The sequence below is a fragment of the Canis lupus genome, chromosome 22, assembly GCF_011100685.1.
Source record: "Canis lupus familiaris isolate Mischka breed German Shepherd chromosome 22, alternate assembly UU_Cfam_GSD_1.0, whole genome shotgun sequence".
NCBI lineage: Eukaryota > Metazoa > Chordata > Mammalia > Carnivora > Canidae > Canis > Canis lupus.
This window is the reverse complement of record NC_049243.1, coordinates 518,959-546,377: the sequence shown is the minus strand read 5'-3', so window position 1 is coordinate 546,377 and position 27,419 is coordinate 518,959. Positions and strand designations below refer to the sequence as shown.

Here is a 27,419-nt window from a genome sequence, read left to right as displayed (position 1 = left end):
AATATTTTGGGGGCATTCAAAGTCAAAAATGGTGTTTTCCTAAAGCTGTTCATTTTCAAAGATATATTTTATAGTTTAAAAATATACACATTTATAGTTACATTGTGTTCTAAAACTATTGTGTTCAAATCTGTGCATCAGAATCAACTGGGACATTCTCAAAAATACAGATTCCCAGGTCCCTATCCAGATCAACTAAACTATAATTTCCAGAATTAGAACTGAGCCATAGAGATTTTTCTATTAAACATCCAAGGTGATTTTGATGCAGCCATTTGAAAAACTAATGTTCTAAACATCACAGTAGTTTACATTATGGAAGAGCTACAATCAGGAGAGTAATAGAAACATCTCTAAATAAAATTTTCCTTACATGTACAGGGTCTCTGACTGCTTATTGGTTCTGACAGGCTAATAAAGGCAGGGTGAAATTGCTTTGGCCTCTGAATAAAAACTACTTTTATATATCTTGCCACAGAATTCTAGATAACAGATTAGTTATTGTAGCCATACAGCTTCATTAAAGAGTGGTCAGCTAGCCATTTTTAAAAAATTATTCTATTGCAGTGCTTGGCCAGAGGCAATCCTTAAAGAGTTTTTCTTTTCACATGAAAGAAAAAAGATATATTCAATAAGAGTATTCCAAATGTGTTGAAATTCAGTATAAGGTTATTAAATTGAAACATTGCATCAATTTCTTTATTATAATTTACATATTTCTAACATACTAATAATTGCAGATGAATACATTTCTATAGCACACTAGGAATAATAAATCCAGGTGTTGAGAGAACAAGGCCAAAACGAGTATAAAATAGAAAATGCAAATGATCTGCAAGCAACAGATTCTTATTAAATGTTCTTGGAAAGTACATATACAATAATGTTATACATATGTTTAGAACATTTCAACCACAAATTAGTAAGACAGGAGTTAATCTCGACATTGCTTGAGCCCCTAGTAACATCAATATGAAGAGGCACAACTGCTAAGGGGTAAATGAGAACTCAAAAATTCATTTACACACAGATCTCTTCAATACATTCTATCTTACTACAATGACATTCCTCAAGGTTCCTTAGAAGTCTTTTTGAAACAGAAGAAAGATAAAGTTGCTCCAAAATTCTAAGTGTATGGGGAAAAAAACAATTATTTTAAGTATGTATTTAGAAGTCTTGACTGACATAATTAAAAGTAGTTTCGACAGCTCTTGACACTTATTTTTAGTGACTTTACTAAAACAAAAACATTCTATGGAGGGAGAGATAAGGTTCTGAATTATTTGAGGTACTAGAAATAGAACTCAAAAAAATCTGGATTGTCTTGATCATTACAGATTGCAAAGACTTTAACAAACTATAATTATAGGTCCTACAGATTATCCTTATAAAAGGTAAAACCATTTACATGCCAAGAATGATCCAAAAAATCACTAATACCAATCCACATCTCAAAGAATGATGGGAGTTCTAAATGATGGGAGTTCTACATCAACTTTTGAGAACTGATGGGTTGAAAGATAAAAAACCCTAATCTGTAGCCACTTGAACACATAGCTGAGATTACTCAAGCTTTTTTTTTTCCTACAAACATATGCCCTTTCTGAACATTTGCCAAGAAGGTATAAAGGTAGTTGTCCCTAATTCATCTTAAAAGGCTGGGGAAGCTCGTAATAAGGCAAAACTTTTAATGTCAAAAGACAACATTTTATTTTTTACTGCAAATATCTTCTCTAAAATGTTAGCCCTCCAGGGCAATCATAACACTGATAAAGAGATGCAGAAACATTCTTCAGCATATAGAAATCTCAATTTGAAAGATAATACTACTATTAGCACTTTCAAGGAAGAGAAAAATAACTGCTACACTATCCTGGAATGTCATTCATCGCCAAGAAGGTACTGGCAGGATTTCTTCTGGCGACTTTATTGAGCAATATAGTTAGCCATGTGTTCCTGGAATTGCAGTTAAGAATAGTTTTCCATTGCAAAACAGTATGAGAGAAGATCTTTGCAGAGAATTAAAACCAGAAAAATATTTTTTTCAATAATTCTAATTACAATTTTGTGATTCTACCAAAACATCTGATACATCAGTACTATAACATGATGAACTGTGAGTAAATAGTGCACTTATCAACATTAAGGACTACTACTGTGAGGGTAAGCAATATAACGTTCTCATGTATCAAAATCCAAAGTCCCATCTAACTCCTCAAAAATGAGAATATTGCAAACAACCAGTTTTACCAAATAGCTACATTTAAAAAAAAAGAGAGAGGCAAAAAATACACACATCATCTTCCAACACAGGAGTCACCAAAAGTCTTAGAAGGTTATCCAAAAATACAACACTAGAAACATACTCATGACACCTCAGACAATTGCCTAGGCTTTCATTAAATGAAGCCAAAAAAGATAATTAAAGTCATAAAATAAGGTAAAAATAATGATATACAGCTCAAGATTTTTGTCTGTAATATAAAGCTATTGCTCTCCCACCTCCTAACACACTAAGCTGTCATAAAGGAAATGGTGTTGTTATCTTATTTTGACAAGTAAGTTTTAAGAAATTGGGTCATTCTGTCCTGAACAAACTTAGCCAGGTCAAGAGACATTGCACCAAGTTTTTCCATGAGCTATTTTCTAGGCTCAAAACAATTTTATACCAGAATTCTTTATAAATTTCACAGATACAGGCTAGGAGCCACATCTTAATACTAAATCATCCACAAGTCCTTGAATTTAATCAAAATTAAAATGACCATAAAAATTCACATTACACAGGATTTGACACATATACAAAACAGGTAATATTAACCCTCTCCTCCCTCCCTCTTCAATGCTCCCATACACTTAGTATATATCTCTATTTTATCACTTACAAAAGCATTTAATAGGCAATCTCCTTGTTAAGACTATGAACTTAAAAAACAGAAATCTACCCTATTCATCTTTGTCATCCCCACTGACTAGAAATGAATTCCCTGGTTGTTAATAGTCATTCAATGAACACTGAGTGAACAACAACGTAACCCCTACATCACAACTGTATATAAAGCTAAAGTAGACAAACAGGGAATTGCATAAATAGAAGATAAATTTTAAGACAACAACAACAACAAAACAGAATCAAATATAAAGGCATGAGAGACAATGGGAAAAAACATTGGTCTAGAGGGGCTAGGACATCTTTGGAATTTACATCAATCCTAATCCAGATTTTGGCAATAAAAAAATGCTATAATCTTGAGCAAATCACTTTCCTCCCTGGATCCCAATGTTCTCATTTGTAAAATAAGAAGTAAGACTGCATTAGCTCTATGTTGCCTTAGGCACCAAATGGATGATTTTAAAGTAGCTGAAACATGTATTCCTGAAAAGCAGTACCAACAGATCTAAAACCCCATGTGAGATAGTATAACTCTTGAACAAAGGATATTCAAGTGGGGATGCACAATTCCATACATATTAGTAACAGGACACACCAATAGCAGCCATGGCCAATCAAAAATTATATACATACAAATCTAATGTGGAAATCACTGATATACTTATTCAATAAATCTAAAAAGGAATCAAGTTTTGCCAAAGGCAAAGGTTAAGAGATGTGAAAAGAAAGAGACAAAGTGCAAAATTCTATTTGTTATTCCCTAAAAATTATGACAACATAGATCATATGTAGCACGCATCTATACATACACATATATACATATAAGAGCAAAACAAAAAGCATCTTTACACTTTTTATGAATTGGAAGGCTCCTTAAAATGAATCACATATTTTGATTATTTGGGCTAGAACAGACCAACATTTCCCAATATTTTAGCAAAAAGAAAGCTTCAACTATATGCACATCTGGGGTACATTCTCTCTGCCCCACAAGAGTTTTGTTGGAACATTAAGAACCATATATGCAAAGGATCAAAATCATTCTTAACCGTGAAAACCAAAACAACTCACAGACCTATACTGCAACTACATTACCAAAATAAACCTTTGCCTTAAAATAAATAAATCTTCCACCTCCAATAAGCAATAATAATCCATTTTCATCTTGATGACTACCAGACTCAATACAATAATATCTATAATGAGTAGTTTTTAATATAAGCTCTGTTCTTAGTACTAGGCTAACTATCATAGAAGACAGAAGAAAACTAAAAAAGTTAAGATGCTTGCCCACAAGAAAATCTTCCCAATCTTACTTACAAGGTATAGATTACTCTTAAGTACACAGTCCCACTTCTCCAATATCCCTCCCAAAAATCTGGGAAGAAAGGTGAACAATTCCAATACCCATTTAGATTTCAAAATACATTTAAAAGTTAAAAGAGGTCCTACAAAACAAACATTACAAACAAAACAAATCCAGATATATGGAAACAAAATATATTGTACCCCTAAGGGCATTTCTACAAAGGCAGCAAGACAAAAAAACACTCTGAATGAATAATCTCACATGTAGGAATATTTTACAACAAAAACAGAAATACTTTTCAATCATCGTAACTACAAATCAGAATCATTAAGGATAAAAAAAAAAACCATCAAAAGATTTCATTTATATAAAATAAAAGTTGAAGAATTATTATGTGTTCTATTAATAATACTTTATCAATACCTCCATCTTCCTCTCAAATTTTTCAAAAGGAAGTAAAGTGGGAAAAATCAACCTCAAAGTTTCAAATTTAAATTTGGCAACATTTCTATGGCTTGTTCATATATATAATTAATGTCTATCTGTTCCTGGTAGTGACATAATTGGCTATACATGTCAACCTAGCTCAAGAAAGCCCAAAAACCCATTAGGTAGCTTTCCGATGCTACTAATTATGTATAGACCATAAATTATTTAATTATGAATTTTAATCTACCTAAATTTTTCAGCTCTATCTCCATGAACTATATCCTAAATTCTCTTTAATATCAATTGCTCAAACAAAACAATTCTGGTCCTCTTCCAACAAATCAAGCTCAGGTATTGACAACTCTACTGGTTCCACTGCTTAGTAATAGAACAATACTGTGCTCATTTCTTTATAGCCTTTGACACGCATTATTTCATTTCAGTCTTGCAACAACCCTTTGAGGTAAGACAAGAATTACCATTTTATTTCACGGCTAAGGAAAGAGATTTGGAGAAGTTCGGTTAACTAGTACAAAGTTCACTGCTAGAAAGTAGGTGAACAAAGACCAGAACCCACATGTCCTGAACTCCATGTCCAAGCCCCACAACATCACAAATGGAAGTCTTTCTAAAAATTACTGAACTTAAAAACTAATCTTTTCCTACTTAATCAAACCCTTTGTAAATATAAGAATTAAGATTTTAAAGCAAATGCAAACAGTAAAAAGATTAGTCTAAACCACCTCCTATCTAGATCAACATATTTTGAATAACAAATACAGCTGATCTTTGAACAACAGGAGTTTGAACTGTACAGGTCCACTTATATGCAGATTTTTTCAATAGAGTACAGTACTATAAATGTATTTTCTCTTGCTTATGATTTTCCTAATAACATCTTTTCTCTAGCTTACTTTACTGTAAGAATATAGTATATAATGCATATAACATACAAAATATGTATTAATGAACTGTTTATGCTACTGGTAAAGGTTCCCACCAACAACTACTCATAGTAGTTAAGTTTTGTGCCAGTCAAAAGTTATACACAAATTTTTGACTGCAAGGGGATTAGCACCCTTACCCCCACATGGTACAAGGGTCAACTGTATAAGGTTCAAGAGCAGTTCAAATACTACAGTAAAAACAGCTTAAAGTTCAAATAAATCTATGGTATTTACCCTATCATACCACAGACAATCAGCTCTGCACAATGCATGCTAGCAGAGAACAGATGAGATTACCTAGATATACTATAATGACTTGAATAAAAATGTCCAAAAACCTTCACTTTTCCTAGTCTTAACCTTCTCCTGGCTTTGCTCTTGTATAGTCTAGAAAGTCTCCACAGTGGAGTGCAAATGACAATCCATTGAAATATGGAAAGAAATTGTTAGAGCATTATGCCCATTTTTTTTTCAATCTGAAAATAAGATTTCATTTTCACTAAATAATGTACTATATGAAATGACAGTCATCCTCACATGAACTCAAAAATACACATATAATTGGGAATTGGGGGTAGGCTCAAATGTTTTTCACAGAAGGGATTCCTAGTCAAGAAAATCTGAAGATCATTGCTATAAACAGAGAAGGTAGTTAAGTCCTAGAAGACAGGGGACTCTAAATAATCAAATCTATTTAAGGTGTTCAATATCCTACAGTACATATACAAATAACAATTTTTCACCTGCAAATACATAATCTATTCTGATAGGAATAGAACTTACCTCATCCTGGACTCCACTGGTAGTAGTCAGCTTGCTCCCATCAGTAATAGTAATAATTATTGCTGGCTCCAAGAAAAAAGGGTTTCGTCCCTAAATTCAAAAAACACATTAATCATATTAAGGTCTAGACATCAGCTTAATTTTTCTGAGTAAAAAGTCAATTCTTAGAATGTTGTATAAATTTACTTTTCTTGTTAATAAGTTTTATGCATAGTATATACCTTTTGTACATGAAAAAAAAGCTCAGAGAGAAACATATACTAAACAGAAGTTAACCTTAAACGAATGGGAGATTAGGTTAAAGGAAAAGGTAGACCTTTCACTTCTTTCTACATTTTTGTATTGTTTCAATTCTTGTGGTAAACATTTATATTTATATAACTAAAATTATTTAATTTTTTAATAGGGACCCTACAGTTCAATTCTAATAACTCTAATAATTTGGCATATCAGGATATTAAAAATTAAAAGAATATTTTTCTGGGAAACTTCTTAGAGAGAAAGGCAAAATAGTAGATGAACATTACAATGTATAATTTAGGCCTGTAATCAAAGTGTCTAACCAAGCGACTGGATATATGGATGGAAGAGCTCTAAAATCCGTTCCATGGGAACACTAGGGCTACTCTAAGCTTAGCAAAATTTAATGAGAGTCCAATATGAAAAATTAAAAAGGATAGTTAAAAGTATTCGGCAAGAGAAAGTACAAAAGCAACAGTAGCAGAGGCAATGGAAGACAGTGGCACAAAACCTTCACTCCTCCATAGGCAGGTAGGGTGAAATAGCTTCAGTAACTCCCATTCAAATCTCTGGCCAACTTACCTACTCTGAGTACTATGGTCAATTCTAAGGGACACATTTTGTGATGGGATCAGATAAACATAAGCTTCTTTTATTTATACATGGCTCTCACTTAAGATAGTAAACACATTCATTAAGCACACTCAAGACAAAATTAAGACCAAAGGGTCAAAGAGTTCAAGAGGGTAAACCTTGTGTTTGAAATCAAAGGTATCAAATTCTTTGCTACAAACACTGTTCAAGAAAGGATGGAATGAAGTTTTGCTGGATATGATGTAGAACAGCATATGGCAGATTTTAATGTGCATGTGAATCACTTGGAAATCTTGGTAAGATGCACGTTCTAAGTCAGCAGGTCTGGGATGAAGACTAAGATTTAACATTTCTCAAGAGATGGCAGTCTAGGAGATGCTAATGTCCACAGACCAGATTTGGAAGAGCAAGGATGTAGAAGGGTTATACGCAGGTAATACTCCATGGTTCAATAAACTTCCCTTACATGTGTGTAAGTCTCTATCGCTAGCATACTACAGCACATACTCCATTTATTTGTTAAATGCATTTACACTTTTCACATACACTCACTGTGATCACAACTAATCTTCATCAAGTGGGAGGAGAGACTGGATAGTTGAAAACTTCTTGATCAAGGTACACAACTTATAAGTGGCATACACATTTTTCAAACTGACGTCCAAGAAGAAACGATTCCAGATGTAGAAAGTGTCCTCTGGTCAAATTAAAATATGTTGGATGTAACCTCTAGATTTCAAATGCATAGTAACATCCAAATGTTACAGAAGACTTGCAGGGGTGAAAAAACCACTCATGAATTTACCTTCCCTCCTGCTCTGCAAGGTTCATAGTAAACGGACACAATGTGGAAAACATGACACAATATTGTATCACACCACTCACCCCCAACATAAACAGTAATTTCTATGCAGGTCTTCTCAGGCATCTGCAGACAACGCTCACTCGTCTCTGAGCTTCAACTGGCTCCCTCCCTCCTTTTTGCTGCCCACAACCCAACCAATTCCTAATCATTCTTTACATAGTCTTCTTCCATAAAGCCTTCCCCGATTAGTCTGCCCCTAAATAATTACTGTTCTGCCTCTTCAAATTCTAATAGTGGCAATTTTCAAACTCAAAGTACAGATACAGTAGAACATTTCTTTAAATAAAGTTGGATTTGGAGTGGTTTCATGGAGTACATTCTGCATACTACTGCCTACCGCATTTATCCTCCCTCCTCAAATTTGTTTTAAATATATGACGCACAACAATGTGAATATACACCTAACACTACCGAGTACACACAAAAATGGTTAAAATGGTAAATTGTTGTTTTAACTACGGTTCTTTAAAAATACAGCCTCTTGTATTGACTGCTATGGTTTTGAGTGTTTGAATCAACTGAAGGCCAAGTATAACATCCTATTTCTTCCTCAGCACTGGGCACTTAAATACTGATTCACCAACTGTGGTATAATACAAGCCTAAAACCTATCCAAGTTCACGGAACCATTTTAGAACTACTCAAACTTCAACAAGCTTCAAAAGAAATATAGGTATGTTACCTTTACCTCATTATAAATGATCACTGCCCTAACTTGACACGTAACAACTCATGAATTTGCTAGGATACAAGGATGCACTCTCTACCTGGCTCCTACAGCTGTCTGGGCTTCCACTGTCCATTTATTCATGCTTATCATTCAAATATTTACCGAGTGGCTACCATACATCAGGCATGGTGTTAGGTGTGTGATACACAATCTCCAATAACATTTAACAATAACTTTTTCTGGTCTCTACAAATACCACTGGAGATCAAAAATTGGCAAAGGGAGGTAAAAAAAAAAAAAAAAGACCAAGAAGTCCTAATATCTTCAGAACTATTGTATCTTGTTTCCACCCTTAAGCTAAAACTACTCTGGATGACTTGATGCCTTTCAAAATCAAATCAGTAAATCTCTTAAAGCCACCACAACATGGACCAAATACTTGCAACAGTGTTTTCTGTATCACCTCTACATTTTAACCTAATTCAAATTTTCTCCCAAGTTTTCTGAATCAAAGTATGACATCAATTCTTATTCCTATGTAAGCGCATTGAGAATTATCCTCCACAGGCCAGAAAGTCATATCTATAATTAGAACAATGATCTCTGATGTATTAGGAACTTTAGGGATGATGTTCACCCAAAAAGTAAAACATGCTTTTTTAATGACCATATATCCAAAAATCAAGTTAAAAGTTGTTAAAATTTAGCCAAGTCATGAGGTGCTAAAATTTAAGCTAAATTCGAACATTAAAATAAAAGTTACTTTTTCCTTGACAACAAGCTTTTAGTTGAAACTTTACTGGAGTCATACATAATACTTTACACAGAGGCTAAGCCTGAAATCACAAGAATAATCAGATACTTGATAATAACAATAAAGCAACTGTATTATCTCATTTACCTCTAAAAACCTGGTGAGGTAAAATATTCAGAGATTAAACAATATAATCCAAAATCACTCTTCTGGTAACTGGCACAGCGAGAACCTTATTCCAACTGCAAATATCATTGTCTTTCTACAGCATCTGAAAGTCCTTTTGGAAGCAACTAAATTCACTTAGATAATTCTGGAGTGTGAATATGGCACACACCAATCTGGAGTGTGCCATATTCACTCAACAATGTAACAATGATGTTACAATCAGTTTGGTTTTAATATACTATACTTGCACCAAAATTAACTACTATTCTTTCCTTGGTTTCCTGCTGTTTTATGATTTTTTTACCTATCAATTTTTCTATATATAAATCAATACACCTCCCTCCAATAAAAACACACTGAAAGAAAATGCAATATATAATCAACATTCACTTCTGGATACTAAGTAACTTCAGCCAACCTTCAGAGCATAAATATGAAAGAAGATAAAACAACATTAAGTTCTTTAAGGACTTTAAATATTGGAAAATTCTGATAGAGACTAAAGATAGAGAAAAGAAAAATATAACCATCCTCATTTCACCTATTTAATTATTTAACCATACCATGCTTAAGATCCCTTCTTCTCTGAGTTTAGTCAAAAAGCACACTAAGGGGATCCCTGGGTGGCGCAGCGGTTTGGCGCCTGCCTTTGGCCCAGGGCGCGATCCTGGAGACCCGGGATCGAATCCCACATTGGGCTCCCGGTGCATCGAGCCTGCTTCTCCCTCTGCCTGTCTCTCTCTCTCTCCCTCTCTCTGTGACTATCATAAATAAATAAATTTAAAAAAAAAAAAAAAAAAAAAGCACACTAAGAAAGGCAACAGGAATATATTAAAAAAATAATAATAATAATAACACTAAGAAAAGTAATAGGATTCGTCATGATAAAAATTAGAATACAAAAGGATGTTTTTTATTTCAGAATAAATGTTAGAATTAGTATGTTTATTTAAGCATAAATTTCTAAATTGCCTGCAGAAAATGGACAATGTTGCTCCAACAAAGTTTTCTTACATTCAGTTTTACACTGCTCCTCCCCTGCCCTTGAGAGTGCACTTATTCTTGGCAGAAGCACAATACATAATTGGCGTCTTTCTCTCACATTTTTACCCAACAAATTAAAACAAATTTCTGATTGTTTACTAATATCACAAGATTACTTTTTTCATGTTTTACAAAAAATTTTAACATTTCAAAATTCTAAAAGTTGTGATTTAATCATTATAATGTCATTAGCTCTTTCATGCCAGTTTAATAATTCCCAAATGTATATATTTAAGAATAAATACTTTACATTTTTATTCTTAGCAAGTGTTTTCAAAGTCACTCAATTTGGGGATGTGACTGTCCATATTAGAATATCCCTCAAAATTCGTCTTGATCATAAAGTTATAAACAGCCTTTATCTTAGTTATAAAATCTCCAAAATAAAAATAATAATATTAAGCTCTGCTACGACAAAGGCAACCAGTAGAGGGACTAAAAGTTTACTTTTGCCATTAGCAGAATTAAAATCAGATGGTTCTCTCAGAGCTGTGACTCTTAGGCATAAATACATCTAAACATGTCTCTTGAGAATATGGTGCAAGCTACAATATTCTACCTCTAGAGCTATTTACTAATGGCAATCTTGTCATTTAGAAAACAGATTTTAAAGAAAACAAAACTGATTTGATGTTGGCCAAAAACCTCGGGTAAAATTTTTGCTAAAGGTAAAATAAAGCAAAAATGTTCAGTTCCATCAATTCATTATCATGGTGTTAAAGAAAACACCTAAATTAAGGTATAAGATCTCAATAAGAAATTTAAAGAATTAAAGTAGATCTTATCTATTAGAACCTATTTCATATTTGAAAAAAAAAAAAGTTTTTGACAATTTTTAAATTTTCCCAAAAAACTTTTGAAAATATAAAAATAAGGCTAATTTTCCCCGAAATACAAACTAACCTGGTTCTCAGAATCAGAATTTCTACTTTTACCCAATTAATTTAAAATGTAGTAGGGGGAGAGGTACAGGAATTTTACCATACCCTTAACAGGTCTCAACTATTATCTTCTGAAGCAAAAGCAAGGCATCCCTGAGCATTCAGTCACACTTTCCGGGGCTCTGTAGTACGTAGTAGTACATCTACTACGTACTACTCTGTACGTCTCTGGGCTCGTTTTCCTTCAGTGCCACCATGCTCTACCGCGTTACCAGTCCTTGGAACAACCTCCTAAGAGCAGCCAGGTGCCTGGCAAAGCTACTTTTCCCATGGGCTAATGGGTCTACTGAAGGGAAAATGTGCACCCAGCCGGCCCTCCAGCTCTCCTGTGGGGGGTCTTCAGCTAACCCGCAGCCACTCCTGTCTAGTTATTCTGCCCTAAGCCAGAAAAGATACAAAAGAAGTCAACAAAAGTGGTATTAAGAGGTATCGCATCTTATACAACTAGGTCAAAAGCAAATCACCTAGCGAGACCATTGAAACCTTCCAGAAACAAGCCTGTGCTTTTTTACAACCTAAAACTTCCTTTCCAAGTTAAGTAACAGCAACAACAAGCAACTATGTTAAAAGGAAAGGGTTCCTCTGAGAAATAAGTCCTATATTAGAGTCAAGGTTCTCATGCATAACTGGACAAGTACTAAATAGGACTGCTGTTAAAAATGTTATAATCCTTTAGGTCTCCTATCTTTGTAAAATCTACATAAAAACATGAAGCGGGCATTATCTATCCTATTCTCCTCTATTACCATATCTAATAAAGAGATAACAATATATGTACCTCTAAAATATGACAAACCAATTCATTTTCATTTAGAAATTTTGATACTCTATATAATGTGAGAACCCAGATTCTATAAAGAAAATATAAAAACATTAAGGATAATATTCATCTATGTTAAGCTTCTTTCTAAAAGAAAAGTATCTTAAGATGCAATTCAAATCCAAAGACTTATCAGTCACAATACTAACAACACAATTATCTACATACAACTGAGAAAAGAAGCTTTCAATACATACCTCGTAACACAAGTCAACTAGCATAAATTACATTCTTCAAAGAGTTCAGTATTGCTCAACTTTAGACAACTGCATACCACAACCAGAATTTTTTCATTATCTGCTTATTACCTATACTAATATTTATATACTTAATTTTTTTTAACATTTTTTAAAAAGATTTATTTATTTATTTATTCAGAGAGAGCGAAAGAGAGGCAGAGACACAGGCAGAGAGAGAAGCAGGCTCCATGCAGGGAGCCCGACGTGGGACTCGATCCTAGGTCTCCAGGATCACACCCCGGACTGCAGGCGGCACTAAACCGCTGCGCCACCGGGGCTGCCCTATACTTAATATTTTTAAGTCAGTTTCACTTTTTTATTTTTGCCTCACTATAGCAAAAAAATCTATGAAATTATACTTTTGGTGTGCTAATTATATCTTCCATTCAATAATTCATTGTCATTAATACAGTTTAGCTTATTTTAAAGGGTAAGGAAGTTTATTTTATTACTGAGATGAATATATAATTGGTTAATTAAACATTCCAAACAAAATATAAGAATTATTTAAGTCAATAAAGGCCTGACAGCTCACACTTAAATCAATATTCCAAGGCCAGAATTTTAACCTTTATAATTCATGAAGATTATTACTTTTATAGTTACTATCTCAACTGGTATGGCATAATAGAATCTTTTGGTGAAAAAAGTCTAAGATACTCATCTTAGGAAATTAGTCCTTTAAAAATAGTATCTTTAAATATATAGGAAAGATCTCTGAAAGATACATAACAAACTGATTATGTAATTGTTGGTTGCCTCTGAAGAACAGATAAATTTCTGTGATACTTGAACTTTTTAACCATGTGCATTTATTACATATTCAAAACAAATACTCCTCAAAATTAAAATGTGCTTACTATCCAAAAAAAAAAAAAAAAAAAAACTTTAAAAATCTGCTACTATATAAAAACCTAGCATCTTAGGTCTATAACTATATAAAAATTAGTTAAAACTCCACATTAAAAGATATGTATTTTTAGTTTCAAGTAATTCCAATTGGCACACACAATACAATTGTGTACCAATACAGTTCCTTTATCTAACCATATAATTCCTTATGTTAAAAATATTAACAGCATTAAAAACAGATGGAATAAGACTTCGGCAAAAGTAGAAGGGATACCCCATACATTTATTTTAATATAATGAGTAAGGAGCAATATTGCTGTAATTTGTTTAAAACAATAAACCAAATAATAATCATGTTAAGAAATACTATAAGAACTGAAAAAAAGCATGACTTTATGAAAAAAATTAACATTAAGGAAACTCAGTAACATGTAGGGCTAAGAATTACTGCATCAAAAGCAATATAAATTCAACATATTTGAGATATTAACTAATAATTTTACAGAATTTGAGCTTTACATTTGAACAAGAGTCTAAAGTTTGAATAAGAGTATTCTAACAAACAAATCATTGGTTTTGGCAATCTCTGTCCCTCATGAATAAATAAATAAAATTTTTTTAAAAAGTAATAGCATAGTGCTTATGCTGGCATATTTCGGAAGTACAATCTTACGAAATACTAACACTGGGAATAAAGAACCTAATATACCCATTATATGAAATGGACTGGGTAATAATAATTTGGCAAAAACTTATTCTAGCAAAGCATGTAATAGTAAACATGTTGCAAACACGGCAAAGTAAAAAGAAATAAAAACCAAGATGAAAACGTATTTTCAAAGACAGATGAAGTTATATAACAATAATGCTAAAAATTAATTTGACCTCCATAAATCACACCGATCTACCTATACCATTTAGACTAATAATCTCCTTGGGGTGTTGATTACCACGAAATCTACAGATAGTACCTTTACAAAAGTCTGGATAAATCATATCTTTAACCAATAGGGCTACTTCCTTCTGAACATCTACACATATGGTCTCAAGAGAATCATTCACACACACACAATAGCCCTCCTACAAACAAGATGGACTTCAACCACAGCATTCTACATAAGTATCTCCATGAGTACTACTGAAAATGAAGACAAACGGCCTAATAAATGTTTCATGTCAGTAAAGTTAGCAATAAAGCATTAAATTTAATAAAGAAAAAATTTCGTGATAAGCACTTGGAAAATCTGACGGTCTATTTTTTCCCATGTGCTATAGCTGAAGGCCAACTTGAAAATAATTTAATTGGATAAATCATAATTTGAGATTAGTTTTAAGGGGCCTGGCTTTGTAAAAAATAAAAATGTGATTTTCTAGAAACCCATTCTTCCTAGATTCTGAGTCAACATTACTAGCATTTATTGATGCTCAGGCTAAGCCCATTCTCAAGTGTTTAGACATCTTAAATTTTCAAAATAAATGATATTTTTAGGAAACAAAATACTAATCCCATAATTTTTGGGCATCCTGCCCCCCAAAAAAAAAAAAAATGTTTTTTTATAAGCCCTTCTAACTACACATACAAATCCACTAAGGTTTTATCTTAGAAATTAACCTCATGAAAAAGCAGATGCCATGTATGGATGACCTGATACATGTTTTTGATAGTTGCTATAAACTCCTTAAAATGGAAACTCTAAGAATAACCTTTTTTTATTAAAGATTTACATTCAATATAATGTTGTTGGGGATGAGACATTGTTTACTCTGGATTAACAATAAAACTGACATATAGAGAGACCTTTTACTCTATTTCTGACTTAGGCCCAATTTTCTGAATATAATTTCTTGGGGTTTTTTTTTTTTTCCTAACTTATGTTTTGAGAAATGGATTGGCAACTAAAACTGTACAACAAAAATTCAAAATTTTACATTAGTTGTTACCTGCTAAAGTACATAAATGACCGGGAAATATCACAACTCAAGCATTACCAGAGGCAACAAAGACATCATTTTGCTTATTCCTGAGAATTCAAAAGTACTGTACAGCCTGTCATCATCTTGCAGATGGAGCCTTTGTAACATCATTCACTGGGGTTTGCAGCCTAACCTTTCACAGAAGACAGCATACTCCATCATCTTCAATCCCTGTCATTAAAAATAATCTATTGTTTTTTATAATAATAATCTATTTCAGAATAATTGCTGGAATGCTTTCACTGTTCAAACTCCAAAACAACCAGAAGACTTTGTTGATGTTTCCTAATATCTAACTACGTTCACTAGCTTTAAGACAAAGGGAAAGTTTTCTTTTAACGTGGCAACATCAATACTGGCATTTACTAGTTACAAAGTACGTTACCAATAGCTAATGCTACAATTTCTTTTTCTCACATACTCAGAACTGTTTTCATTTCTGTGAAAATGATGTAACCCTTCCAAGGACCTTTACCATGAATCCCTCAGCTTATCTAGGCAAAACTAATGGATGGAAAATGTTAAAATGCCATACCCTTTTAAGGCACAGATTTAAAAAGAGTGCGTAGGAACTAGAATAAATCTTGGTAAGACATCACTAGGCTGATAATAAATTTGTCCCTTGGTTACAACTAATCCTCTTAATTTTAAGATTCTTAAGTTAAAATATTTTTATGTGCCACTCTCACTACACCAATAATCAAATTTCAAATCACGTTATTTCAAATCACATATTCTCTAAAAAAGAACTATTATATCACAATAAAAAAAAAAAACTCCTTCCTAGGTTTATCCTGATTTTCCCACATAAATCTACATTACAATAAAAGGGATCATACATTTCACATTTGACCTTCTGCACAAGAACAACCCCTTCCAATGCCTATCCCAACCATTACCAACTTGAACTCTAAAATACAGAGCCCTAAAAGTGGACTCATCTAAATTTCCTCAAAGACTAAAACCTTCTTGCTTTGCAAACTAAAATCTGTCTGGTTTATTAAATTACTCATGTTACCAAACAGGTTTAAACATGAAATAGAGATTTTATTTTGGGGGTGTCTGGGTAGCAGTTGGTCAAGCATCCAACTCTTAGTTTCAGCGAAGGTCATATTATCATGGTCATGAGATCTAGCCCCAATTCAGGCATCACTCCCAGCTTGGAGCCCGCTGGAGATTCTCTCTCCCTCTGCCCCTCCCACTCATGTTCTCTCTAAATAAGTCTAAAAAAGGAAAAGAAAGAAAGAAAGAAAAAGAGAGAAAGAGAGGGAGAGAGAGGGAGGGAGGGAGGGGAAAGGAAAGGAAAGGGAAGGGAAGGGAAGGGAAGGGAAGGGAAGGGAAGGGAAGGGAAGGGAAGGGAAAGAAAGAAAGAGAGGGAAGGAAGGAAGGGAGGGAAGAGAGAAAGAAAAGTAAAGTAAGAAAGAGAAAGAAAGAAAGAAGAAAGAAAGAAAGAAAGAAAGAAAGAAAGAAAGAAAGAAAGAAAGAAAGAAAGAAAGAAAGAAAGAAAGAAAGAAAGAAAGAGGGAGGGAGGGAGGGAGGGAGGGAGGGGGGAGGGAGGGAGGGAGGAGGGAGGGAGGGAGGGAGGGAGGAAGGAGAGAAAATACATTTTGGAGAAAAAACTTATTAACACCAAGGGGAAAGTATTTTTGGAGCCATCTATGGAGCTTCAATTCAAAGTCGAAACCATCATGTTCCTTATGGCACAAAATTTTACGTTAGCTAGAACTACTGGATAGCTAATTCTAGCTTCTTATACCGGATATATGGTGGATTATAGAACTTTTCTCAAAGGTTTCAGATAAGAAAGCTTTCTTTTATCCTGTTAAGTGTTTAATATAACATTGGAGATGACAAAAATCATCATCTGAGTTTCTACCATGTGCCAAACAGGCATTTTGCTAGATGATTAACAAATATTTCTAGTTCTTACAAAAATTCTCAAAATTGGGCTGCCTGGGTGGCTCAGCAGTTTAGCACCGCCTTCAGCCCAGGGCGTGATCCTGGAGACCCGGGATCGAGTCCCATGTCAGGCTTCCTGCATGGAGACTGCTTCTCCCTCTTCCTGTGTCTCTCATGAATAAATAAATATTTTTTAAAAATTCTCAAAATTGCTATTATCATTATTTTGTTGGATAAGAAATCTGAAGCTCTGGGATGCCTGGGTGGCTCAATGGGTGAGCATCTGCCTTGGACTCAGGTCCTGGGATTGAGTCCCACATCGGGCTCCCCACAGGGAGCGCCTGCTTCTCCCTCTGCCTGTGTTTCTGCTCCTCTCTCTCCATCTCTCATGAATAAATAAAATCTTTAAAGAAAAAAAAAAATCTGAAGCTCAGCAAGGTTAAGAAGACTTCTCAATACAACCTAAGCTAGTAAGTGGCAGAGCCAGGCAAAGCCAGTTCTAGTGGTTCTTTCTGCATCACCATACTGCTTGCTCTGAAAAAAGCTGGATAAAATACTCTTATGTGCCCACAATTCCAATTTTTAAAATTTTAAAATTCAAATAAAAAGAAATTCACCAAAATGGTAATAAGTGTTATAATAAATTATGCTGTGTATCATTTAATCTTCATCTTCATCCTGCAGCACAGATCCTTTCATCTCATTTTCTTAATGGGGAAACTGAGGGCAGAGAGGTTACATGAAACTCATGGGTAGAGCAGGAACTGATAGAATCAGAGTTTTCTGAATCTTAAAACATAATGTTTAGAGGTTTTCAAAATTATCTTACCTCAAAGAAACATGATGGTTAACTAATTATAAATCTTACAAACTAGGTAAAAAAAACTCTGATACGCTAGCTGGCATACTACACTGGAAAAGCCAACTAATCAACTTATTAGGTTAATAAGCTCTGTATGAACCAAATATATCAGAAACTACTAAGCTATGATACACAAAAATCAAAAAATGCCATTAAGTATATACATACATTAGTACCTAGGCTTTAAAGTAATAGTGGTATAAAATCCTGTCCACTATCCTTCACACTTGTATTCTTACTTCTTTCCAAACAGGGAAGTAGGGTGAAAATCCAACTGCATGTAACAGTATTTTCATACAGTGTTACAAGTAAAGTTAAACATTAACAAACTGACAAAATGAAATGCCTCATTTTCACAGAGAAATTGAAAGCATATTCCATTACAGAACTACAGACATACCCCCAAAAAAGGATTCAGATCTACCATTATGCTTTTAAATAAAATTTGTTCTTAAATAACATATAAGTTACTAGTAAAATCTGCATAATTATTCCATAACCAATTATAAGCTTTTAAAATACGTTCCTAGTGTGAAGACATTAAGCACTTTAAACCTTTCTTGCCTTTACTTTCTTCATGAATAAAATGAGGAAGAGTAAACTTCTAACATGACTTGTAATTCTAAAGTCCCACAAAATAATAGTCACAATAAAATACACACAAAAGACCAATGAAAATTTTTGTCTGTAGATGCAATAATTCAATTTTGTTCTCAAAAGTCTATATAAAAATTCACTAAGCTTCAGACTTAGGATTTGTGCATCTAACTTATACCTCAATAAAAAGGTTGGGACAAGAAGAATCTTGGAATAAAGACAAACTAAAACAGAAACAAAAAAAAGCTTCAGTATTTTGTTATGGTCTGGGACCATGTGTAAATTATAATAAGGCTTGACAAAAATTAAGTTTATATAAGGACAATACTTTTTTTTAATGAAAGGAAACAGGACTGTTATATGTGGGCACTGATCAAACAAAAAAAAGCCCATCAAGATGATCTGACACAGAGATTAAAAACTTGAGTGATACTGGCTAAAAGTCATTTTAAAATTTTTAAGAAAATTTCAAGTTATAAAATATTGCACAATCTCTTTGGAGAAATCTATGACATGAACATGGCTAAACAATCCTTTCACTAATACTCACTACAATTCTAAATCAACTTAAAATATTTGAGTAAGTGGAATTCTTTCAAATACTACATTTGTTCCTGGCCTTTTAATTTCCAGTTGTACATAATTTAATATATAATTATTAACATTCTTTTTTGCATGAGGGAAAATAAGTTCTCTTTGAAGAAGTAAAACCTATTATTTTTTGCCTTTCATTACTTATGATTTCTTTTCAGTAATTTGTAATTAAGAATGTAATAATGTCCTTTGGATATTCTTTTTCATTTTCTTTTGAAAGATCATGACACAGTAGTTTTTTGATCATTTAGAAAACAGACTTGGAGTATAAAATTATGAAGAAAAATGATGGCACATGTTTTCAAAGAAAATAAAATCTGGGTCTTAAAATTTTTCACTTATGTTACCACCTTTAAAACGCATGCTTGGGATCCCGGGGTGGCGTAGCGGTTTAGTGCCTGCCTTTGGCCCGGGGCGCGATCCTGGAGACCCGGGATCGAATCCCACATCAGGCTCCCGGTGCATGGAGCCTGCTTCTCCCTCTGCCTGTGTCTCTGCCTCTCTCTCTCTCTCTCTCACTGTGTGCCTATCATAAATAAATAAAAATTTTAAAAAAATAAAAAAATAAATAAAACGCATGCTTGATAGGAAATAAGTCATATCCACTTTACGCTTTGAGCTCATCAAACCTTCTCATTAAAATATCCCCTACACCCAATAGATGTGCTCCTCAAAGATCCCTTGCAAACAAACTTGTGTAAATCTCATCTTAAACGCACTAGGGGGAGGCTCTCCATTTGAAAGCATCCCAAAACGTGTTTCTGTCTAGTGTGTGTAAAGGTTCCTTCTCTAACACCTGTATTCCTGCAAAGAGTAACTTTCCAACTTATCTGAACCTTACATCTAGTTGTCATTTAATGCATTTTTAAAAAACACTTATCTCTATACTTTGCCATATTTATCAATTGCCATTAAGACAACTCTGGCCCAGTACTTACTTTTCACACTGCTTCATCTTGGAAGCAATATAAAACCCAAGGGAAAAAAACAAACACTTATGCTGTAAGATTTCAAAGCACGTAATAAAAATCCGCTTTAAAAAAAATCTCAGAATTCTTATAATTTCACATTTAAAGCAGAAAAATAATTTTAAAACTAGAGGTAAATAACCTAGTGAAGGAAAAAGTATACTTTGTATCTCCTCTGCACATCATAATTTTGAAAGTATATTTTAATATACCATTCCATTTAAACCTCCAATTCTGTAACAAGAGTACAATGGCTTCATTATTAGCAATGAGGAATATGAAGAAGCAGAGGCACAGAGTGGTCAAGTGACTACCCAATGTTATACAGTAATTTAATAACAAGGTCAGACCTGGGATTCCAATTTCACATTTCTAGCTATCGTGCTTCTTTTACACAGTTAAATAAAGATGGAGAAAAAAGCTTTTAAGCAAGTTTGACCATAGAGTCCTCTATCTGCCAATAAGAATTATTATTGCCCAATAAAAATTACTGAAGATAATTTTAAGAGGTTTCTGAGTTCAAGGACTGGCCAAGGCCTTTCAGTGGGGAAAGCAGTCTCTTCAACAAATGGTGCTTAGGAATACTAGATGTCCACCGGCAAGAAAATCAAGTTGGACCCTGATCATAGTCCATATGCAAAAATTAATTCAAAGTGGATTAAAGACTTAAAAATGTAAAATAAACTAAAACTCATGAAAGGAAATAGAAGGGAAAAGAAAGCCTCAATGACATTGGGTTTGGCCATTTCTTGGATAGGACAACAAAAGCACAGGCAACAGAAGAAAAAATAAACCAGACTACATCAATAATGAAAACTTCTCTCATCAAAAGACACAATCAAGAATAAAAAAGCAACCCAAGAAAAGGGAAAAAAATATGCAAATCACTTATCTGGTAAGGGGTCAATATCCAAAATACTTGAGCAACTCCTACAACTTAAAAACAAAAATCAAATAACTCAATTAAAAAAAAAATGAGCAAAGCACTTAAGTAGACAAATGGCCAAACAGCATTAAGAATGGATGCTCAATATAAATAATTAGACAAATGCAAATAAACCAGTGAGATATCACCTCACACCCATTATGTCGGCCAATATCAGGAAAACAAGAAAACAGCGTTGACAAGGATGTGGAGAAACTGAAATTCTTGTGTACTGTTAGTGGGAACATAAAACAGTGCAATCGCTACGGAAAATAGGAATGTCTCAAAAATTTAAAATCACATGATCCAGCAATTCCACTTCAGGGTATATATTCAAAAGAATTGAAAGCAAGATCTCAAAGTGACATTTGCATACCATGTTCATGGCAGCAGTATTCACAATAGCCAAGAGATAAAAGCAACCCAAGTGTCCGTTATGGTTGAACAGATATGCAAAATGTGGTATATACGTAGAATGGAATACTATTCGGCCTTAAAAGGGAATGAAATCCTGGCATAAGCTAACACAGGAATTAATGGTGAAGACATTTATGTTAAGTGAAATAAGCCAGTCACAGAAAGACAAACACTGTAGGATTCCACTTAGGCGAGATTATCTCTAGACTACTCAAATTTGTAGATTAAAAAACAGAATGGGGATCCCTGGGTGGCGCAGCGGTTTGGCGCCTGCCTTTGGCCCAGGGCGCGATCCTGGAGACCCGGGATCGAATCCCACGTCGGGCTCCCGGTGCATGGAGCCTGCTTCTCCCTCTGCCTGTGTCTCTGCCTCTCTCTCTCTCTGTGACTATCATAAATAAATAAAAAAAAATTTAAAAAAAATAAAAAATAAAAAATAAAAAATAAAAAACAGAATGGTGGTTGCCAGGGGCCAGGAGAGGAAAAAATGAGGTATGCTTTGTGGTTAAAGTTTCAGATACGAAAAAGTTTTAGAGATTGGCTGCAAAAACGATGTGAATGCTACACCAAATTGTACACTTAGTAATGGCTAAGACCGGGGGGGGGGGGGGCACCTGCCTGGCTCAGTTGGAAGACCATGTGATTCTTAATCTCTGGGTTGTGAGTTCAAGCCCCACATTGGGGCTTGAAAAAAACCCAAATGTTTAAGGTGGTAAATTTGATATTATGTATTCTTTAGGACAATTTAAAAATTAGGGGGAAAAAAGTTCAGGGACTTAATAAAAAATTTGCAAAATACCATTCACCATTGTTTCCAGTTCATATTCAGCACAGTATGTTTAAATATAATAATCTTTCTTTTGAAAAGATGCTGATAGGTCAATAAATACAAAACTACTGTTAATACATTCATTGATAGCCTAAGGGAAACAAAAAAACCCAAAGAGGAATCAAGTTTTCAGCACTTTACCTGCCTACATTAAAAGAAAAGTAAAAAGCCTGTATTCTTTACCACCTGAGTACTAAACAGATACTGCTAGGGTCAAAGGAACAAAGTAACTTTATTAAAACTCTACCTAAACTTGCTAAATTCACAAATACTTCCTCATGCTTAAGAATAAAGCTGGTTAAAAGTATCCCGCCCCCCCAAAAAAAAATTATTCCTAAGATTCATTCAATTTGATCTTATCTTAAAAGCCACTATTTTTTAATGAGGTAAAACTTAGCATTGAAAATCCTTAATTAGATACATATTCTATCTCCTTTTAAAGTATGCTCAAGGATTGTCTTCATCAAGGGCTCAGGGTGGCAGGTTAGGTACTGTTCTAAGTCTTGTACAATTTAATCAATAGTAGATTGTAGGAAAAAAATAGTAGATTGAATAGTCGAAGTATGGATCAGCTTGGTGACAAAAAAATAACGAATTGCAGGCCAGAGTAATACTTAGCAGCTAAATCTAACCAGAACCTACCTTTAAAAAAAGAGGGGAGGGGAGGGATAATGTTGAAAACACTGACACAAAACAATTTGGGAAAATATGCAAAATAAATCAAACTACATATATAATTTTAATCAGACCTCTAAAACGTTATACATATCCTAACTTTAAATGTTAAGGCTGGTTATTTTCATTGGTTCTCAAAAGATGAGCATTATTTGAAACCATGGTGAACACATGTGAAAAATACATCTGTCACATTTTGCTGCTGCGATAATGCAATTTAATGAGGTGTTGCTATAATTTCTAAAGAAAAGATTAACTAGAAGCTACACTGTTCCTTGACTGTAGAAATATCAGCAAATAGTACTGATTATCAAAATTAAATATTTAGAAAGATTTCTATACACAAGGAAGTTTTTACAGGGATGTCCAAAGTGCTTGAAGAAAACATTCACCAAGAATCACCTTTTCTCTGCTACTGTAACCTTACAGATGCCCTGCAAGTTCTATTAATATCCTGATTACTACTACCTCAAAGGTGTTTTATTTTAGGTGTAGTAACTAAATTAACACATGCAATATGGACATAAATACTCTTGGGGGGATCCCTGGGTGGCACAGCGGTTTAGCGCCTGCCTTTGGCCCAGGACACGATCCTGGAGACCCGGGATCGAATCCCACGTCGGGCTCCCGGTGCGTGGAGCCTGCTTCTCCCTCTGCCTGTGTCTCTGCCCTTCTCTCTCTCTCTCTCTCTGTGTGTGTGTGACTATCATAAATAAATTTAAAAATTTTTAAAAAATACTCTTGGGATCAGTTACAGAAAGTCACATATGCGTATGTACGTTGGGGGAGTAAGGATGGGGGTATCTATATAAACATATGCGCACACATTTAGATATTTAAGAAAATTATTTGGAAACCTCTCTAAATGTTTTCAGATGCTCTACAGGAATATGCTGTCCTTTTCATCCAGCTCACCTTTTCTCATTTCCTTCAGTGATCAAAGTTATAATACAAGTATTTAGTACTGTGGACTCTACAGATCCTTGCATAGAGTATGAAAGGGGAAGTATTTATGTAAAAACACTGAGGTTACAGAATAGAGGCATTCCACAGAAAACAGGCAAACACAAAGTACTCTTAGAGAGAAAACACGTGAACTATATTTAGTATTAAATATTTCAGACATCCAAAATACCTGATAATCTATCCTTTTTTGAATAGGAAGTGTATGATATTTAAATGAGCAAGATAGTCCTATGACAAAAAAAAAATCTCTCTGGGAAGATGTTTTCTTCTAATTAAATGCTTTACTCAATCATTTTCATTTGAAAATTGTGGCTTCCTCAATTATTTTAATGCTAGTGTCATTTTTATGAGCCGATTCAGGACCTTAGCACTAATATTACTCCATGCATCCTTGCTTATTCATCAAAATAACTGAGCATTATCCCTCCCCCTCCTTGAATTAATAAATCCTAACATGCAAAAACATGTTAATCCCCAGGCTCTTCTGTTGGTCAAAGTGGTAACAGCACAGCAGGACCACCTTCAACCTCAAACGTTTTGTAAGCTTTACACACAAGCACTTAAGTATTCTCTGGTGGAAGATGGCAACTGGGAAAAGGAAAACACAGGTTTAATTTACAAATGTCTTCAAGCCTTTCCATGAAAATCAGCTTTTCTAAGGAAGCACTCTAAGACATTTTTAATAGGTGGTAAGAGGTAAATGCGTGTAAATGCCTTGCCCACTTGGGTGACGCAGAGAAACAGGAAACTAATAGTTCTTCTATACACTGACAACCTGATAACCAAATAAGAACCAAATAATGGCAAGTTTTAAATCTGTCTTTGAACTCAAAGATGTTTAGATCTAAACCTTAACCAACAAGCCTGTATAGCACTGCATGTAACAAAGGACTATAAAAGGAAAAGAAATCCGGTTTATAGGAACAAACTGAAGAGTTCATGACACACCTACCTAAATTACTACAAATGTTGCGAAATTAAAGAGAAGAAAAACATAAAGATTAATATGCTAAGAAAATAAACACTTACTGAATTAAACAACGGAGGTACAATTCAGTAGAAATAGAACAAAGTGAACCTGAATTGCACATATACTTTAAAGGCTATAGGATTATATGCAAACATTTCCAAAAATGTTTAGGCGCCGAGTAGTAGGTAACTAAGCACTGACATTTGTAAAAGAAGGTAGTAAGCACTAACATTTGTAAAAGAAGTAACAATTCTGCTTCTTTCTATATAATGCAACAAAAAGTCCTAGTCACAGGAAGATTTGTCAAACTCCTGAAGATTGTGGTTCATGGAGCTTGGGAAAAGAACAAAATGTATTCCTAAATGTATCATTGTGGTAAATAGTGCTTCTGCACAACCTAAGTATCGAACTTGAGGTCAATATTCTCTTGTTATGTGTGACATTACTCATTCATCAGTATCTTTTCTCCTCCCCGCCAGCAATCTCAAAAGTTATAATGGACCACCACCTTGCATTATTTCCTAGTGAACCATAATGGGGGTGGGGGTGGGGGTGGAGGGGCAGAGAGGATAAAGAGAATTCAAGCCGTCTCTTTTCCAAAAGTCTGGAGTTCAAAAATAATAACCACCTCTGGACCTGCGATCTAATTCAGAAATGAATTTATAATTTTTTCTGCATAGTCGCTTACTGCAGTTGCTTCAACAGCTGAGACACCTTAACGTACTCAGCTATCTGCCGTCCAATGAAAATCTTCTTACCTTTCAGAATAGCTATAAAACACGGTGGTTAAAATAAACCCTGGTAAGACAAACAGGAAAGTTTCCACTGACGTTTTCAGTAATACAGAAATGAAGACCACTAATCAACTAGTGTCTGTCAGTCAGTGCCGTCGCTGCACAGGCGTCTGTGGGTAGAGCATCCCAGAAACTGAGCGTGGTCAGGGTGTTTTCTTTTAAAACCTGAGTGAGCCTTACTTACGGGATCAAAAGCAAATTCGTGTCAACTGTATGGCACAAAACTCAGGCTCTAATTGGGAATACAAATACATTTTCGGGGGGGGACGGTCAGAAAGAAAAAAAAAAAGCAACGAGGGCTTTAAGACCATAGACAGCATGGTCGGTTTCACTTTTGCACTTGTGCACATTGTCCTTTAACCCGAAACGTTTCCTACTTGTATTTCGCGTTATATACGTTTCAGACTTGACTGGGTTTCTTTTTTTTTTCCCCACAAGAAGAAGGGAAAGGAAAAAAAAAATGAGCTGCTTTTTCCACCTTGACGTTGGTTCAACCTACCTGCCCATAGTTGTCTATGCCAGTTACTAATCTATTTAAATTTAATAAATCAAAAGCTGTCCTTAGGGATTGGCCAAGAGTCGTAAGTCCTTCGGCCTGAAGGTTCTTCAGTTCATTCATAAACGTTGCGTGGTTTTCCTTCCATCCGGCCTGAAAGGAAAAATGTGGGAATCGTGGTTTTTTTGTTTTTAGTGTATTTTTCTTCTTCTCCTCCTTCTCCTCCTCCTCCTCCTCCTCCCGCGGTCTCGCATCCTCGGGCGCCTCGGGGCCGCCGTCCGCCCGCTGAGGGGCGGCTTCCGCGGGCCGCAGGGCCGGGCGCCGCGCACCTCAGAGCGCCCCTCCCCCCGCCGGCGCCGCTGAGGGGGGCGGCCGTCCGCGAGCTCCCGGCGGCCGTCCCGCGGCCCCCCCGCCCGGGTCCCCTTCACCGCGGAGCCCGCTCGGCGCGGCCGGCCCGGCTGTCACTCGGCGAACTTGAATAAATATCCCCCACAGTGCCTTGCTGCCGCTCGCGCCGCGGAGGGGAAATGTCGGCCATGTTGAGCGCCGCGCCGCCGCCGCCGCCGGGGCCGCCGGGCCGGGCCGGGGAGGGGAGGGGAGGGCTCGGCGGGCGCCCCGCGAGTCGGGGCCGCGCCGGGGCGGGGGCGGGGGCGGCGGGCCGGCGGCGGCGGCGGGGGGGCGGCGGGGGGGGGGGGCGGGGGGGGGGGAGGGGAGCGCGGTGGGGGCGGGGAGGCGCGGGCGGCGCTCCTACCTTGATGGCATAGGGCGGCTCTTCGAAAGTGACCAGCATGTACCTGTCTCCGCGGCTCGCAGGGTCCCGGGCGCGGAGCTGCGGAGAGGGAGGGGCGGCGGCCGCGGGGGCCGGGGGCGCGGTGACGAGGCGCCCGCCGAGCCCCGCCAGCCCC

The 27,419-nt window shown here is 35.5% G+C and overlaps 1 protein-coding gene across 1 annotated transcript in view; it reads right to left on the bottom strand.

Annotated features, from left to right (window-relative positions):
- INTS6 (integrator complex subunit 6) overlaps positions 1–27,419 on the bottom strand; it is a 90,227-nt gene that overhangs the window by 62,510 nt on the left and 298 nt on the right. The window contains exons 2-4 of the mRNA XM_038569412.1: positions 27,266–27,343; positions 26,518–26,667; positions 6,362–6,451 (exon numbers count right to left, since the gene is read on the bottom strand). Of these exons, the coding sequence (XP_038425340.1) occupies positions 6,362–6,451; positions 26,518–26,667; positions 27,266–27,343 (318 nt within the window). The remainder of the gene's footprint in view (positions 1–6,361; positions 6,452–26,517; positions 26,668–27,265; positions 27,344–27,419) is intronic.